This window comes from Coptis chinensis, chromosome 5 (genome assembly GCF_015680905.1).
Source record: "Coptis chinensis isolate HL-2020 chromosome 5, ASM1568090v1, whole genome shotgun sequence".
In the NCBI taxonomy this organism is placed as follows: domain Eukaryota; kingdom Viridiplantae; phylum Streptophyta; class Magnoliopsida; order Ranunculales; family Ranunculaceae; genus Coptis; species Coptis chinensis.
In genome coordinates this window covers 76,099,456-76,116,098 of record NC_141460.1, presented here as the reverse complement: position 1 = coordinate 76,116,098, position 16,643 = coordinate 76,099,456, and the positions used below count along the sequence as shown (strand labels likewise).

The following is a 16,643-nucleotide window of genomic DNA, read 5'->3' as shown; positions in this document are numbered from 1 at the left end:
TGTATTTCAATCTATTTAAGAGTAAGCGAAGTAGAGGTGGAGAACATTGAGTGTTCTCTCCATTTTTATGCTTGGAACATAGTCTCATATTGTCTAAACTTGTTTTGCTTTTGGAAACAGGTTAGGGTTTCTGTTTCTATTCCCAGTCGGTTTCCTATACTGTTTCTGGGAACCGACCTTACTCTCCTATATAAGTATTGTTCTGTGCGTCCAAAACATACACAGAGAAATCAAACTTTCATAAACATATCTCACAACAAAACCCTACTTTCTTTTCTTTTCTTCCTATTAGCCGCCAGAGAGAGTTATATCGCCGTTCTAGAGAGAAGTTTGATTAGTGCAAAATCAGCCTTCTGTAACCATTGAATCATGTGAGGAGAAGACGTCATTGTAGCCTTTCTGCACCAGTGGAAGGGGCGAAATCTTTCCTTAAGATTGTTAGAATAGTTGTATGAAAACAACAACTAGAGTATAACAGACGGAACAGTAAACGAACAGTGGTATCAGAGCTTTAGGTTCAGGAAAGTCACATACCTTAAGTATATAATTGTTTGAGAGTTGGGGCGTTACAAAGTGGTATCAAAGCTTTAGGTTCAAGTGTCCTAGTAGGCTTGGGTATCTTGGATATCCTAAGTATCTCCTAACCATGTTTAGGTTTAAACTTTGGGTTTATAAATGAGTGAGGACGTTCAACTATGTTGTTGGTTTATAAAGTTGTTAATGATTTAGTAGTCTGTATTTTATTCGTGTTTGTTAAATTTATTTAGATTTGATGGTGACGATCGTCCCTTTTATGTTTGACAGTAGACATTTGATTTGTTTGTGCTTATTGTGCAAAAATTTGTCTGTATAATAAGTTTGTAAACACTTTTTCTACTTATGTTGGGTGGATGGGATTTGTAGTGTGTATTGTAATGTGAGCGTGTGTGAGTGTGTCTATCCCTTTTGTCGTTTGATGGTTGCTATGGTATAACTAAATTTTACTTATTATCCGTTGTTTATGACGTGTCGTGGAGTTATTCGTTACGTCTTCGTAATTTGTTCTTCATGTTGAACCCATGTGACTCAAGGGATGTTGGAATGGCGGTTGATGTATTTAACCATGTTGAACCCATAATGTTGGCATGGCGGTTAAAGTATGCAACCACGTTGAACCCATTATCCACATGGCGGTCAAACTCATTAAGTATATGGCGAAGAACATATCATGTGACTAGTGAAGTTATGACCATGTTGAACCCATGATGTTGGAATGGCGGTTGATGTACTTAACTATGTTGAACCCATGATGTTGGTATGGCGGTTAAGGCATGCAACCACGTTGAACCCATTATCCACATGGTGGTCAAACTCATTGAGTACATGACGAATAACTTACAGGGTGTCGTAGAATTTTGAGAATTGTGGAGCATTGGTAATTGAAAGGACTTTTGCTTGAACTTGAGTATGTTAGATTCTTCGATTGACTCGTATTCGTTGTTCTTTTCAATTTATTTGTTGTTGTGATGTTTTAAACATCTCATTTGAGATGGTATGCCTTGGTGCAAGAGTAGGATATATGATTAATTATGTGCCTCAGTGAGTATTGTGTGTTGATTCTACCTTGGTGCTTGATGATTGTAGCTAATCTATTGTGGGTGGTAATTACGGTGACTGTCCTTGTACTCTATTAGATAGAGTTTGAATGCCAGGGTTTTTAATATGGTTTGATTGTTAAGTTTAGTGAAATTAGTTTGTAGAAATGAATTCATGAGAAAGTCATTATTAATTTGCGTCTAACGGCAATTATGCTTTATCTCGTGTTTATTATGTTTTGAAGAAATTAATCACTTGTCTAACTCTCGTTTTAAGTTTTGTTTTATTGAATTTTCATTTTCTCTCAAAATTAAGTGTATGGCTTGCGAATAGAAGTTTGTGCTAAGTAAAGAAGTAGTATCCCAATATTTTTGGTGCTATTCCACCCTCGGGTATATATATGGGTGTTTCTTCATGCATTATACTATATGGCTAGTTTCCTTCTGCGCTAATGAGTTACTGGTTCTCTTAGTGTAATCTTTAATATGTGTTTGTGTTTTAAACTTTGGGCCTCGCGCCGCATATTGCGTTCGGTAACTCGAAGTTGTTGAATTTCAAGACGAAATTCTTTTTAGGGTAAAAGTATGTAAAATCCCATATTTTGGGCCTTGGTTAAGTGATCGACTGTTTGGAAATATATCAATAATAGCGAAAATGGTTATCGAAAAGAATGACTCGATAAAGCTTGTAGATATTGCACTAGTTGTTTCCTAGTAAAGTAGGATTTGATTGTTGGGTTGTCATAAAAATAGTTTTATTATTATTATTATTTGTCAAAATTGGTAAAATGGTTGTGTGCTTATTTGATTATTTATATTTGTCTAATGTTGGTGGTTACTCATTTACTTTTAATTGAGGATTTGACATGGTTGTGAAGCTTGTGAAGGTTGCCTTATATAAAATGTATATGTAGTGGGGCCTCCAATTTGAATGGTGTCTCTCTAAGAGTGTTTAGAATCTCGATCACTTTCTTTTGACTGAGTATGTTATTCCTTTGAAGTCTGATATTTTAAATAATCTTTGTATGATAACCTTCCACATTTTTTCCCTAGCATATTTGCATATTGATTATTTTGATTTATATGAAGATGTAACTTGAGTCATTGACAATCTCTTTGTATATGGCTAACCACCTTATAGTGTCGAACCTCGAGTATGTTGAATTTCGAGGACGAAATTCTTTTTAAGGGTGGAAGAATGTATGTAAAACCCCATATTTTTTGGCTTTGAAATGAGTTGGGCCATTACTTTCAGTAATGGGCCTAAGGTGGATTTCTAACATGCAATAAAACTCACGGGATTAAGGGGGGGATTGGGGATAGAAAATAGAGACACATGGTCTGGGGTTTTCTCTCTTGGTCTCGCTCTCTCAAATTTGGGGGGATTCATCTCATTCTTTCCAATTAGCAAACCAAGGTTACCAAGTAGGTTAATAAATCATTTTGTTCATCGCACTTTGAGTTTAGTAGCCCCATTTATTTGAGGAAAATCAGTCAGGATTTCATTGATTGGAGCTATTATCTATGGTGGAGGAAGAGCCAACCAAAGATGGGTCGCTAGAATTTGATACCAAGAGTTTGTAGTTTGAGTAGAAATCCTAGTTTATGTGAAAATTGGATTTTCTAGCATGTGTATATGTTCTCTTACTCTCTCCTCACTACGAATTGCATGTTTAGTATAACAATTACCTTCTAGAGATTGTTAGTATGTTGTGATATCACTCTCTACGACTTTTCTAGCGAATTGGAATGATTTTGTATCATTATTTGTGGTATTTGCTGTTATTATATATTAAGAGTTGGAGCCGTAACCTTGTACTCCAGAAGGTACACTCTCGAGTAAACCTAAATGGGAAATCTAGATATGTCATGCACGTACTTTTTAATAATTTTGTAAAGCTTGATAAACAGTTCAACTATAACGCTTGTATGCATTATTGGTGTATTTTATAGTGTGATCCTAATGGACGTTGTATTTGATGTATGAATGGAGTTTTAAGTGTTGTCACAATAAGAGACGGTCCCTTTGCTAGATGTTGCATGCTAAAGTAGGTTTGTCCTATGCTTAATTAATTAGCGATAATACTTTCTTGGTTTACACACTAGTGCTCTTATTCCATATATAATGCTTATTGTCGTAGATAGTATCCAATGGCAGAGACAAGTTACGAACTTGATAATGTCTTACGTGTTTGGTATGGTTAGTATTGAACTGTTCAGTTCTAGGGTTGAGCTATCGAGCTCTAAAGGAAGAACTACATATGGCTTGATCCCTGAAAGGGTGCGTAGGCGGCGACATGGCACAACCACTTCCATAGGTAGATACCCACCCCGTAGAGTTCTTTGGTTCTAATATTCGATCGTTGTTTTATTTCGTAACCGTAGATGTTAGAGCGTGCTTAGTGTAGTGTGATATGTTTAATATCAAATCCTTATGTATTTTTGCTTAGACGAACTAAAATTAAGTAATTCATGTTTACATATGTTATTTGGTTACAAATAGACAGATACGGGAATGGCACTGAGAGTAAGTTTTACTATAACTTAAATATTTATTGCTACGAGTGTCATTATTTATAGTTGTGTTTGTGTCTACCTGATTGCCATATTAGAGATATCTTTATTTGTTTAGTTTGTTTAGTCGATATTAGTTTGGTATTCAAGTGATCTAGCTTAGCACTTGTCATTCCTTCGTACATGGGTGCATTTAGAATATGTAGGGTTAGATGGTTTTGTTGAGGGTGTTCTGGTAACGTAGGAGATGTATGTATGTCAGTTGTATTGTATAAGTCGTGTATTAGGGTTTCTGGAATTTGGTTTGTATATTTATAGTTTTCTTCTTATTCGAGGATTGGTTACTTGACTTAACTGGCATTGGTCGAGATAGTTAAGTAGCTAGTTCTACGAATCAGTATATAGTTTAGTAGTTGAATTTACAATTGAGGTATGAGGTTTTATATTTGGTTTGGATGTATTCTTATTAAAATTTCAAGTTATGACAGGTTTTATATTTATGAAATGTTGAAAATACAGAGGAGACTCTACTGAAAAAATTTCAGGAAAGTCACGTACCTTAGGTATATAATTGTTTGAGATTTTGGGCGTTACACTAGCTTTGGATATTAATCATCGTAGATTTACTTTGAACTTGATGATAGTTTATTGGTAAAAAATTTCTAGTTGAAGACAATAATTGGTTGAGCCATTAGATGTTGTGGTAGTACTTGAAGTCTTGTTGATAGGGTATTCTATCTTACTTGAGCTCATGTAAGAAGAGGAGGTAGAGTCTTCAGTTGTTTTGCATATTCAGTGGCTAGATTTGCTTAATATCATATATCTTTTGTTGTGAGGGGTACAGTTAAAGTTTAATTTTTTTGAACCTATAATATGATATTAACCATGTTTGGCATGAATGCATTATTTAACATTGGCATGAAGCTTAACCATGTCATATATTATTAAGTAATGAACATCGTTGTCTACAAGGGGAAACAATTAATATGGGAAACAATCAATATCCTCCTAAACCTAATTTAGTCAAGAAGATGTAAGGTTATGGATTGTCTTCTTAGACAATATCCTCCAGTAACTATTTTAGACAAGGAGATGTAACGCTTGTAGATTGTCTTATTAGGCATTATCCTCCTATGACCATGAATAAATAGCCAAGGTAATGTACAAGTGCGTGGATTGTCTCACTATGTAAGTTGGAATGTTGAATAATGAAAAGAAGAATGATAATGATATTATCTTGGGTAAAACCCTTTTCATCTAATTCTTCTATTCTTTAAAATTCATTAGAATCATTTTTGGATTTCCTTTCATATAGATAGCATGAACATAATATAACTATGTTTAATATGATCCATAATCATAGACTTGAGTAAAATATATTATTGTCATAAGAGTGCATATTATTGTTGTTTCTTTTAGTGTTTGTAGCGGTATAATGTGTTTTGCATGTAAGTTTGATTAGGTTGAGTAACCATTGAACTATAGGGGACTTGTGACCCATATCCATGACACTGTTTTACTATAGTTTATCTCACAAGATAACTGGAAAGACACTGAACTACAAAGTATGGAAAGGTCTTGGGCCTATCCAAAAATGCTTCAAAATGTGGGGGGTGTCTTGCCAAGGCTATTGTGAATGAATCTAAAAGAAGTTTTGTTTTAGACCTAGAACTATATAGTAGATGTTCATTGGTGAAACTCATAATAGTGATATTTGTTTTAAGTTGTCATGAGTGATAACAACCTTGTAGATACCACACTATTATTGGATGTCTTATATGTTAATTTTATTTGAGGTTGTGCTTTATGTGAAATTGGCATAGAGCGATTGAATGTTCATAATTAACTATATAAGAGAATCTCATAATTTCTGAACAAGAAATTTGGAAGACTATCAGTGAGTATATCCACCATTCATGGTGATGACGTTTATATGTTTCTTGAGAAAGATTCATTAACCTATAAGGAAGTTGTCTGTCTATGAGAAGTGTCCTTTTTGAAGGATACAACTTCTCTAAACTGGACTTTTGATTTACACAAATCATTAAGGGGAGATAATTAATCTACCTATTGGGGGATCTATAGGTTTGAATTGGATCTTCAAAAGAAAACTGAAACGTGATAGTTGTATTGCAAAATACAAGGCTAATAATAATAGCCAAGGGGTTTCACTCAGAGAAAATATTTATACTATTTTAGAACCTTGCTCATGTAACTAGAATTTCTTCTTCAGAATTCTAAAGACTCTAGTTGAGTAGTTGTGAGGAACTACAATACCAAGTAGTACCAGGTGATGAACTTAAGGTATCAATTTAGTTAAATCTTTGTATGAGTTAATTCAAGCGCCTATAAATGGCATGAGCAATTCAATAACATATTGGTGTCGTATGGATGTCAAAGTACCGTTGTTCATAAAGATATATACTTTTTTAAGAGTAAAGTAAGACATATGTGTTAATCTCTCTTTGTTTAGATGATTTAATATCATGAGTGCTAGCATTGAGAATGTATATAAGACAAAAAAAAATTTATTTGAAACATATAATAGATCGTCATTGGAAATGATAGTTCATTATGTTGTTAAACTCATTTCTATAACTGCTATATTCAGTTGTCAAGATGTTAATGTTTGAATATGGTTGAAGCCCACAGCGTACCTTAAACCAGACTGGCCGGATGGTATAGGGGAATTTCGGGCACTACAGAATTGAATGACTGGTGAATATAGGAATTATAACTCATGTTGGTCTCATTATGTTGTTTTAGCACTTAGTATAAATATTTTCATTTAAAAGTATAGGTATTACGTTAGTAAGACTGTGTTAATACTTCTTGTGGCAGATATCCATCTTGTGAAAAATAATCTACTTGTGTTTTCTCATACTAAATATGTCAATAGCATTGGTAGTCTATTGTACTTGATGGATTATATATGTGAGACATGACATTGCCTACATTAATGGCATACTGAGTTGATAACCCATTGTTCTTATAAGGAACATTGGATGTATATTGTCAGATTATCCAAGTACTATAGTGGAGCCATTGATTATTGACTTATGTTTAGTAGATTTCCATTATTGTTGGAAGGGTAAGGTGTTATAAATTGGATCCAGTAGTGTTTATGTGTTTACCCTTGGTGGAAATTGAGTGTCTTGGATATCATCCAAGCTAATCGCCTTAGAAAAGGCATGTGATGATATTAAGAATGTTAGCAACCTCTTGGCAAATCTTCTCATTAGCTCTAAACAGCCTCCTGATGTGTATATGTTTTGCAACTGTCTCATTGCAATAGCTAAAACATAAAGAAATATGTGCAATGGAAAAAAAAATACATATAAGTTTGAGATATAACCTAATCAAGCATCTGCTAAAGATTATGTTAGGTCGTTGGACTTAGTTTGGCCACATGTCTGACCACACCACTTTTTGGAGGCAAGTAGTTATACGTCAAGGGGGATGGGACTTATGCCCATATATAGGGCAACACTGACGGCAACCCTACCTATGTGATTGGAGACCCCATGAAGTAGGTTCAAAGGGAAAAACAAATCACTTCATCGTCCTGCAGTACTATCCTCTTATTTTTATGAGACGTCCCACCCTATAGCGAGATGGTACTATAGTATATATTGTATAACTAGAATTGCAATGAGTAAGGATGAGTTCTTTAACTCTTAATGGATTTCATAACCCATATTTTAATGAGGTGGTGTATTTAAACTGCAATGTACACCTGATGGAAATCCACCTACGTGAATGTAGAACTGGGTCGGTTCTTATGAGTATTCGAGCAAGTACTCTAGAGCATTCATGGAACACAGGTAGTGCAGGGCCAAAAAGCGCAACACGGTAGAATTGGCATATAATGAAAAAGCAATGTGGGTGCATGTCATCTATTTCACTACAAGGGAAGTTGGTTCAAAGATTTTTTAATATACCACTTTCACGTGAGAAAAGACATGTTACCCTATGACTAGTTCAATCCCGTAAGGCACCAGTATCTTAGGCATTGCAATTTCGTTTCTCTCTGGCATTTCGTAAACCTTTTCTTTTATAATATCCTATTCCAAAATAATGGGGGATTATAAGTATTTTGAAATAGTGGGGGATTGTTAGAATCTATTTGTTGTATTTCAATCAACTTAAGAGTGAGCAAAGTGGAGGTGGAGAACATTGAGTGTTCTCTCCAATTTTATGCTTGGAAGATAGTCTCATATTGCCTAAACTTGTTTTGCTTTCGGAAACAGGTTATGGTTTCTATTTCTATTCCCAGTCGGTTTCCTATACTGTTTCTGGGAACCGACCTTACTCCTATATAAGCATTGTTCTGCGTCCAGAACACACACAGAGAAATCAAACTTTCATAAATAGATCTCACAACAAAACCTTACCTTCTTTTCTCTTCTTCCTATTAGCCGCCAGAGAGAGTTATATCGCCGTTATAGAGAGAAGTCTAATTAGTGCAAAACTAGTCTTCTGTAACCATTGAATCCTGTGAGGATAAGGCGCCATTGTAGCCTTTCTGCACCAGTGGAAGGGGCGAAATCTTTCCTTAAGGACAGTCTTATCGACGCTTTGGTTGTTCACTGTTCGTCTACTATTCCTTCTGTTTTATTCTAGTAGTTGTTTTCATACAACTATTCTAACAGTCCTTACTTCACATGACTCAAATCCAACCAACATGAAAGAGGAGGGGTGAAGTTGATGCAAATAACATTGACCTGCTTGTTACGTTCGTTAGACCAGTTTAAATGTTCAACGACATTGGATGCCTTTGCTTGTAAGATCCACATTCACAACTTGCCCAGCTAGATTTATAAATTCTCCTATACTGAGAACACTTAACAAACATTGATGAAAAAAGTCTTGCATCACACACTGCATAAAACTTGAGATACCAAAGAAAAAAAAGATAGTGTAGAGAAAAAAGAAGTTTTTCTCTTTGGTGTTAAGGGCGCGACCGGCGCTCTATTTATACCTGGACAAGGCGCGTGGCGTGCTCATGCCTTTGGCAACCTCTAGTGATTTAAGTGCGACCCGCGCTCTATTTATGTGGGACAAAGGCTAACCAGCTCCAATCAGATTTCAACGAACGATCATTTGTTTGAAAGTTTTTCTAAAACAATATAAATATAGGTTTTTTCTGTAAAAACCTAACCTAACTAAAAAACCAAGAAAGAGATAGATTGTAAGAGAGCAATTCTTTGTGAGTTGAGTATTCATTCTTTGTGAGTAAATTGAGAGATCTTGTAATCTGTTACTCTGGACATCAAGGAAAGCTTAGAACTCACAATGTGAACGTAGGCAAATTGTCAAACCACGATATATCTCTGTCTTGTGGTCTGTTCTCCTTTACATTAATTGTTTTACTTTATATGTTTGTTATTTAATATTGAGAAGTGTTGAGATATTACTTGGAGAGTGTTGAAGTCTTGTGTAGTGAAAAAGATCGATCCTTGTATAGGATTGATCTATTTGTTATGGATAACGTTGTTTCCGCATTGTCCTATTCACATCAGATAGAATTTAAGTAGAGAGACATAATGTCTATTAAGAGTGTTGTGAGCTTTCTAGTTTAGAAACTTGTACCTTTGGCAGAGCAAGAAGTTGAATTGCTAAAAAAATGTTAAGAATGAGATCAGATTTATCAAAGATGAATTCCAAACCATCCAAGCAGTACTGAGGGATGCAGATTCAAAGGTAGAAGTGAACAAAGAAGTGAAAGTTTGGATGGCACAAGTACGTGATGTAGCTTATGAGATCGAAGATGTCTTGGATGCATTTTTTTCTTAACCATTACAGCCAAGATTCTGCTGTTCGAGAACAGTATGGACTTAGATCAATTACAGATATCTTTCAAAGAATTACGGCCTTCTTCAAATGTTTGAAGGGACAACACAAGATTGGCACAGAGATCCAAGATATCAAAGCTAGGATCCAAGAGATTTCCAGCAGAAGAGAAAGGTACAATCTCATCAACTTGGCCCAACAAGGATCAACTTTCTATATGGTGAAATCTGTAGCAAGCGTGATCCTCGGGAAGATGCTCTATTCCTAAAAGAATTTCAGCTCGTTGGCACAGGACCTAGAGAAAAGTTAACTGAGTACATATTAGAGGCAGATTACAGACTCACTGTTGTTTCAATTTTTGGCCAAGCTGGGCTTGGCAAGACCACAATACGAAGAAGGTGTACGACAGTTCCAAGGTGAAACAACTCATCCCCGAGCGTGAAGATCAGGTTGAGACAATGGACGCCTTCTTCAAATCAGGGCAGAGAACTGGACTTTATTATATTATAGGTCAAACTAAAAGTTCATTTCAATTACACAGTACATATCCAACCACTAAAAACAAAAAAACTAAACACTATCCCTAAGACCTAAACCACCAATCCACCAATCAAGATTTCTAAGGAGACTTCTACGCCTTAGGCTGAGAAGCAGCAGGAATCTTCTCACCACCTTTATCCGTCTTCTTCGGCAACAAAACATTATGAATATTAGGCAACACCCCACCAGCAGCAATAGTTACCCCAGCAAGCAATTTCCCCAATTCATCATCATTCCTAACTGCCAACAACACATGCCTTGGAATGATCCTATTCTTCTTATTATCTCTAGCCGCATTCCCAGCCAATTCAAGTACCTACAACAAATGACCGTTCTTCAAAACACAATTTTTTTTTTCTACAAAGTAACAAATGGGGCATGTGAAATAATGTGAAATTATACCTCGGCAGCAAGATATTCCATAACAGCAGCGAGATATATCGGAGCACCAGTACCGACGCGTTGAGAATATCGACCCTTTTTCAAGTAACGAGCGACACGTCCAACTGGGAATTGAAGACCAGATTTCACGGATTTTGTTACTGACTTCTTTCTTTCACCACCTTTCCTTGCTCCTCTTCCGGACCTTGCGGCTTCCATCCCGAAAACTATTTTCTTTTCAAACGAAATGATAATGATGAAATGAGAGGAGAGAATTCTTGGATTTAGAATGTGTGTGGGGGTATTTATAGGTGTTGTGGGGTTTGTTTTGAGTTTGTTGTAGATTTTGATTTCAACGGTTGAGATGGTGATCCGTGTTTGTTGCAATGGACCAATGGGGTGGAGTTTAGTGTTAAATTTGAGTTTTGGTGATAGTGAGTTGCGCCAAGGCGGGAGTTTTGAAGTTTTGTGTTTTGGTGAATTTTTTAAGGATGATCACATTGATTGATCCGTGTTACTTAAAATGGACCAATGAGGTGCCGTTTAGAGTTAAATTTTAGATTTGGGGACTTTTGGTGAATTTTGTTAAAGATGATTAGATGGAGTTTTATTTCATCCATTATATGCCACCTGTAAGATAAGTACAATCAGTGAAATCAGCACTCCGTAGATTATACCTTCTACGTACAAGATCAAATTCTAAGTACACTCCGTAGATTATCCGTAAAAGGTTGGGTTAGAGTTTGGGCCAAGAATTTTCTAGCCCGGCCATATCCAGGCATCAGCCCTTGTTGAACTTCACTTTCACTTTTCAGTGATGACTGCGAGTGTGAGATAGTAGCATAGTTCGGAATTTCGAAATTTTTGGAATTCCGACAAATCCAAAAACCAAAATTCATTAAATTTCAATCCCTATCACATTCGGAATTTCAAATGATTTCGGAATTTTTAATATTTCGACTATATATTCTAAATTTCGGTTTTTTGAAAAACCAAAATTTCAAACGAAATTCCAAAGTTTCGTTCAGAATCACGAACTATGGATAGTAGTGTAAATTATCTCTACATTCTCCAATACAAGCAACAACTTGCTACCTCCACATAAATTCCGAACTATGGATAGTAGTGTAAATTATCTCTATGAGAGCATTCCCCAATGCAAGCAACAACTTGCTACCTCTATATAGGCGCCACATAGGACTATTTCCCCTCATAATTACATTCTTGGTGATAAACTACTAAGAGCAAGTCCAATGAAGAGCTGCTAAATTGGGTTGCTAAAAGAGCCAAATAGGCCTTTTAGTTTGCCCAGCCAAATTTGGCTCCCCAAAATAAAAAAGCCAATCCAATCGCGTTTTCTGTTTTGAAGTGCTAAATGATACAAACCGCAAAGTTTCTGCTGTCCGTCTATTATTTTTTGAAATTTTTTTAGATGGATGGCACAGTTTCTGTCGTCCCTCGAAAGTTAACACATGGACGACAGAAACTATATCGTCCGTCTCCCGAATTTATTATAGCAGCTGCTAGCGAAGGTCTTAACTCTGGCTGGGTTTTTTATTCTTTCCAAATTTAAGACCATTTTAGCAGTCCCATTGGAATGACATTTTTGTGGTTAGAGTGCTATATTTGCCTTTAGCAGCCCATATAGCCCACCATTAGACTTGTTCTAAAATCTAATTTCTAGTAGCTCATATGATATGAACTGTTGAAGTTAAGGTTAGTTAGATGTTGTTTTAGCATAATTTTTTTCTTCAACATGACAAAACAATTCTTCCACATTCACAAAATTACTTAACCAAGTTGTAGTAGCAGCTCTTGCAAACCTGGCCTATTCAATTTACTGGATGGATTGAGAATATAACTAAAGCATTAGTTGGCGTTAATGGCAATGGAGGCATGCTTGAATAATCTCAACTTTAGTATTACTTTTTAGCTTGAATTGGTATAATAATACTTACACCAATGACTTAACTGCCAGAATGAGATAAATTGGATTCCTTAAGCATATTGTTGGCAGTATTAAAATCTTCTGGTGGTGGTAGACAATAATCATTGTTATTATGGGGTCCAGAATGAGTAACTCTGTTGCATAAATGGAGTTTTTGAGAGTACGAAAGGTCTTTCATATTATTAATAAAATTTTGCTGCCAGTTTCAAATTAATATCAAGTGCGTTTTGAAACGAGAAATGGAATTCTCGTGAGAGTTAGAATTCTAATGGAATCCGATTCTCATGATTATGCGATAATTATAACTGTTTGGTAAACTCTGAGAATTCTTGGTAATTCTCACTGTCAATTTCCCACATGTTGTTTGGGTGCTAAGAATTCTCACATCAATTTCCTATACCATTTTTGTTAATTTTTTTTGCTTAAGTATTTCACAAAACCAAAACAATAGTCATTCCAAAACACAATAATTGTGAAGATCAAATTTCATACATTACAACGTGGGACTTGGATTTGGCTTGGTATTGGACTATTGGCCCTTTCACTTAGTAAAAAACTCAAAATTTTCACTTGGTCAAAAACTCAGAATATATAGCTAGTCAGTTGAGACTTGAGAGTGCAAGTGAAAATATTTGGATTTAATTACTAGCGTGTTGAAGATCAGTCGTCATAAAAAAAAAGTGATTTTTTTTTGTTACTGAATTTGTTAAATTAATAATGGACTATTGTACATTAAACTTGTGAAATACAAAATTGGGACTGAATTGTTTGATGTAAACTTTCCATTTAGTATAGAAACCATTACAAAATTTTGACGTGTATATTGTATTTGAGGGTCTACTAGACCACTCAACATCACAATCATTCTTCAGTAATGTATCTAACTAGTCACTTCAGCATGCATATATATATAAGTTGAGGCCTTGAGCAGTTAGAAGAACTATGCTACTTTGATAATAGGAATTGCTCTCAAAGAGACTGGAGAGCATCCAGTACTGTTTTTCTTTCAGGCATGCTTCAAATTGCTCCCTTAACTTGAACACAAAGAGATGTTGCAGCAGCTGCAATTACATCACAATAATTTTGTGAAAACACGAATAAGATCAAAACAAAAGAATGAAACAGAACAGAAAAACAGTGCAGTACCAGCAAATCTCATGCATTCCTCTTTGGACTTGCCCTCTACTAGTGCAACAACAAAAGAAGCAGTAAAAGTATCACCAGCACCAATTGTATCAATAACTTCTGTGGCAACAATGATGGGTTGCCTGATTGCTTCCTTTCCTTCTATGAATAAGGTTGACTGAGTTTCACCAAGACATGCTTGACACCCTAAGAATAAAGATGTTCAAATGAGAAGTAGTTAGAATAAAACAGTTTATTGATCTGAAGTGTGGATCACTGGGAGAATGTGGAGCATGTACAAAAGTTTAGATGGTCATATAGAAAACTGACCATTTCATGGCACTTTAACACAACTTGACACTGAAGCTTCGTGTTGGCATTCCGGTCAAACGTTCCAGTTCAGTTTCATTTGGGATCAGTATATCGACAAAACAAAGTAATTGTACTAGGATTTCTCCCTCCATTCCCCCAGCATCCATAATTACTTGAACACCTGCATCCCGTGCAGCCTGCAGGTATACACGATTAAGGACTAAATCAAAAATTTGTGCACTTACGGTTCATGAAGATAAACGCAAGAACTACTTCTTTTAATAGAAGTATAACCTTCTTCACAAAACACGCAAACACCAACTGAATAAGACCTTTACCCCATGATTAATCCATGAAAAACACAAACAAGCAACAGACACATTGTACATGAAAGAAATGTCCAATTACCAATTAAAAGTAAACACACACATAGATCTATTCTCACTACTAATTTATCCACTCTCAGTGTGATTTTGATTGTCATTGAGTTGAGACAGTTAGTTGACAATTTATATTGACCTCCACATCCACCTCCCCAGCTCCCAATCACGCAACTTGAGCTAGACCACAGTATTGAAAGTAGAAAAGTGAGTCTTAAGCATAAATGTCAAGTTGCAATCACAAGGAAATTAGTTACGGAGTTGCAAGCTGTGAAGGCATAGATGGATATAGAGGGGTGAACTCAACCCAAAACAAAAACACAAAAAACAAAAAACAAATTCATAAAGGACTTGCGGCGCAGTCTATTGCACGTTTGTCATAATTATTTGTAAAACTTGTTATCATTATCAATAAAATTTTCACTTAAAAAAAAAACAAAACAAAACAAAGTAAATTTTTACTTTCAATGTTAATCTTTTATAGTTTTCTCCATATGATTGTAGTGTGTTTAAGAATTAAGAGTGAAAGAAAGGAAGGAGAGCTTACGAGTTTATTATGGGTGATTAAAATTATACAAACTGACCAATTGGGCTTTGGGCCTTTGACTATTTGTTTTAGTCTCATTAACCCATCAAACATTCAAAGACACATATGTCCCCCTTTAATGGTTTTGGACTCAAAATAAATGATAAATTTGTAAAGGCAAAAAATGAAGTAAAAAAACATTTGTTTATTGAAAAAAAATTTATTATTTTTTTTTCATACTATTTTTTTTTTGTTGATTATATTCTCACTATAGTTATGAAAATTTTGGAGGTCCGAAGTGGAAGTTTGCCAAAAAATAATTGGTGGTGCGAGTTTTTATAGTTTGAAGATTTTTCTAGGCAATTAGTTATGTGGTAGTAAAACTTTTCTAATCTCAGGGGGTAGTTAACAATTTGTTGAATTGTTGTAGACTTGTGGACTAGATTATGTAGATATATATAGACATAGTAGTATCAATTAAATGCTTAAGTAGTTGTTTTTGTCAGTCCATATTAAATTCTTAGTAGTCAATGCACTCTAGTTTTCTGAATTGAAATAAATACATAATTTTGTTGATCTTTATTGTTTAGACCTTCTGACAAAATAAATAAATAAAATTGCATACTTTTTTTTTTTTTGGGTGGGGTGGGGTGTGCACATAATCTCGCACCTCCTGGCTTAGAATCCTGGCTCCGTCCATGTGTGAGGAAAAAAACATGCTTTGGAGGGGAGAGAGGATTAAGGAGGCCAGCTGCAATAATGTCTGTGAATGGTGAAAGGAACGAACAGAGAAGAGCTAGTCCCCTCACCTCTAAGTTCCAGCTCCCCGACACAAAAGTTACATATATAGGTGTTTTTGTAGTTCACCCTAGAACATAATGAATATCCTCACATTGCTCACGCAAAACTTGCTCTACTTAACCACTACTTTGCTCTAAAATACTATGGTCGATTGATTATACGCTTTGACGATACTGATCCCACTAAAGAAAGTACTTGTAGTTTGTGGACAATCTACACATTAGGTATCCCCTGTGATGCAGCTAGTGTCTTATACTTCAGATTACTTTGGAAAGCTAATGGAGGTGGCTCAATATTTGATTGAAGAAGGGAAAGCCTACGTTGATGATACACCAGAGGAGGCCACACCGAAACAAAAAATGGGTGGCATTGAATTAGACTGTAAGCAAAACGGTGAGGAGATCCAGGAACAAAGAAAGGATGGCATCGAATCAGACTGTAGGCAAAACAGCCCTGCAGTAAATTTGGTTTCATGGAAAAAAATGATTGAAGGCTCTGAAGAAGGTCGTAACTATTGTGTACGTGGTAAGCTGGACATGTGGGACCCAAATATGGAGCTTCGAGATCCAGTGTATTTGTTGGGAAAAAACGATACCAATTGATCCACACTAAGATATCTTGAACTTGGACAATCTACTACTCTAATAAAAAAATCTAATCTTTCACTACAACCAACAACCACAACCTAAGCTATGGAATTAACTATCACAAACAAGCAATAACAATGTAAAATAACTTACCACAATGAG

The 16,643-nt window shown here is 35.5% G+C and overlaps 2 protein-coding genes across 2 annotated transcripts; both read right to left on the bottom strand.

The window, feature by feature from the left end:
* Positions 1 to 10,357: 10,357 nt before the first annotated feature.
* On the bottom strand, positions 10,358 to 11,082 carry HTA7 (histone H2A 7). Its single transcript, XM_086560792.1, has 2 exons — positions 10,824 to 11,082; positions 10,358 to 10,737 (listed from the first exon to the last, which is right to left on the bottom strand). The coding sequence occupies exons 1-2, from the start codon at positions 11,019 to 11,021 to the stop codon at positions 10,513 to 10,515; spliced, it is 423 nt and encodes a 140-aa protein (XP_086416918.1). The 5' UTR covers positions 11,022 to 11,082; the 3' UTR covers positions 10,358 to 10,512.
* Positions 11,083 to 13,767: 2,685 nt separating this feature from the next.
* LOC147498965 (ribokinase-like) lies at positions 13,768 to 15,793 on the bottom strand. Its single transcript, XM_086563385.1, has 4 exons — positions 15,764 to 15,793; positions 14,267 to 14,384; positions 13,897 to 14,082; positions 13,768 to 13,811 (listed from the first exon to the last, which is right to left on the bottom strand). Exons 1-4 carry the CDS (start codon positions 15,791 to 15,793, stop codon positions 13,768 to 13,770), a joined length of 378 nt encoding a protein of 125 aa, XP_086419511.1.
* Positions 15,794 to 16,643: the final 850 nt, after the last annotated feature.

Bases quoted from the DNA above. Each gene is read 5' to 3' on its own strand.
- HTA7 (XM_086560792.1), bottom strand. From the start codon at position 11,021: ATGGAAGCCGCAAGGTCCGGAAGAGGAGCAAGGAAAGGTGGTGAAAGA. The intron at 10,738-10,823 runs GTATAATTTCAC...CATTTGTTGTAG, and splicing joins TGGAATATCTTGCTGCCGAG to GTACTTGAATTGGCTGGGAA.
- LOC147498965 (XM_086563385.1), bottom strand. From the start codon at position 15,793: ATGGACGGAGCCAGGATTCTAAGCCAGGAG. The intron at 14,083-14,266 runs GTTTGACCGGAA...CTTTATTCTTAG, and splicing joins AAATGAAACTGAACTGGAAC to GGTGTCAAGCATGTCTTGGT. The intron at 13,812-13,896 runs GTACTGCACTGT...ATGTAATTGCAG, and splicing joins GGAATGCATGAGATTTGCTG to CTGCTGCAACATCTCTTTGT.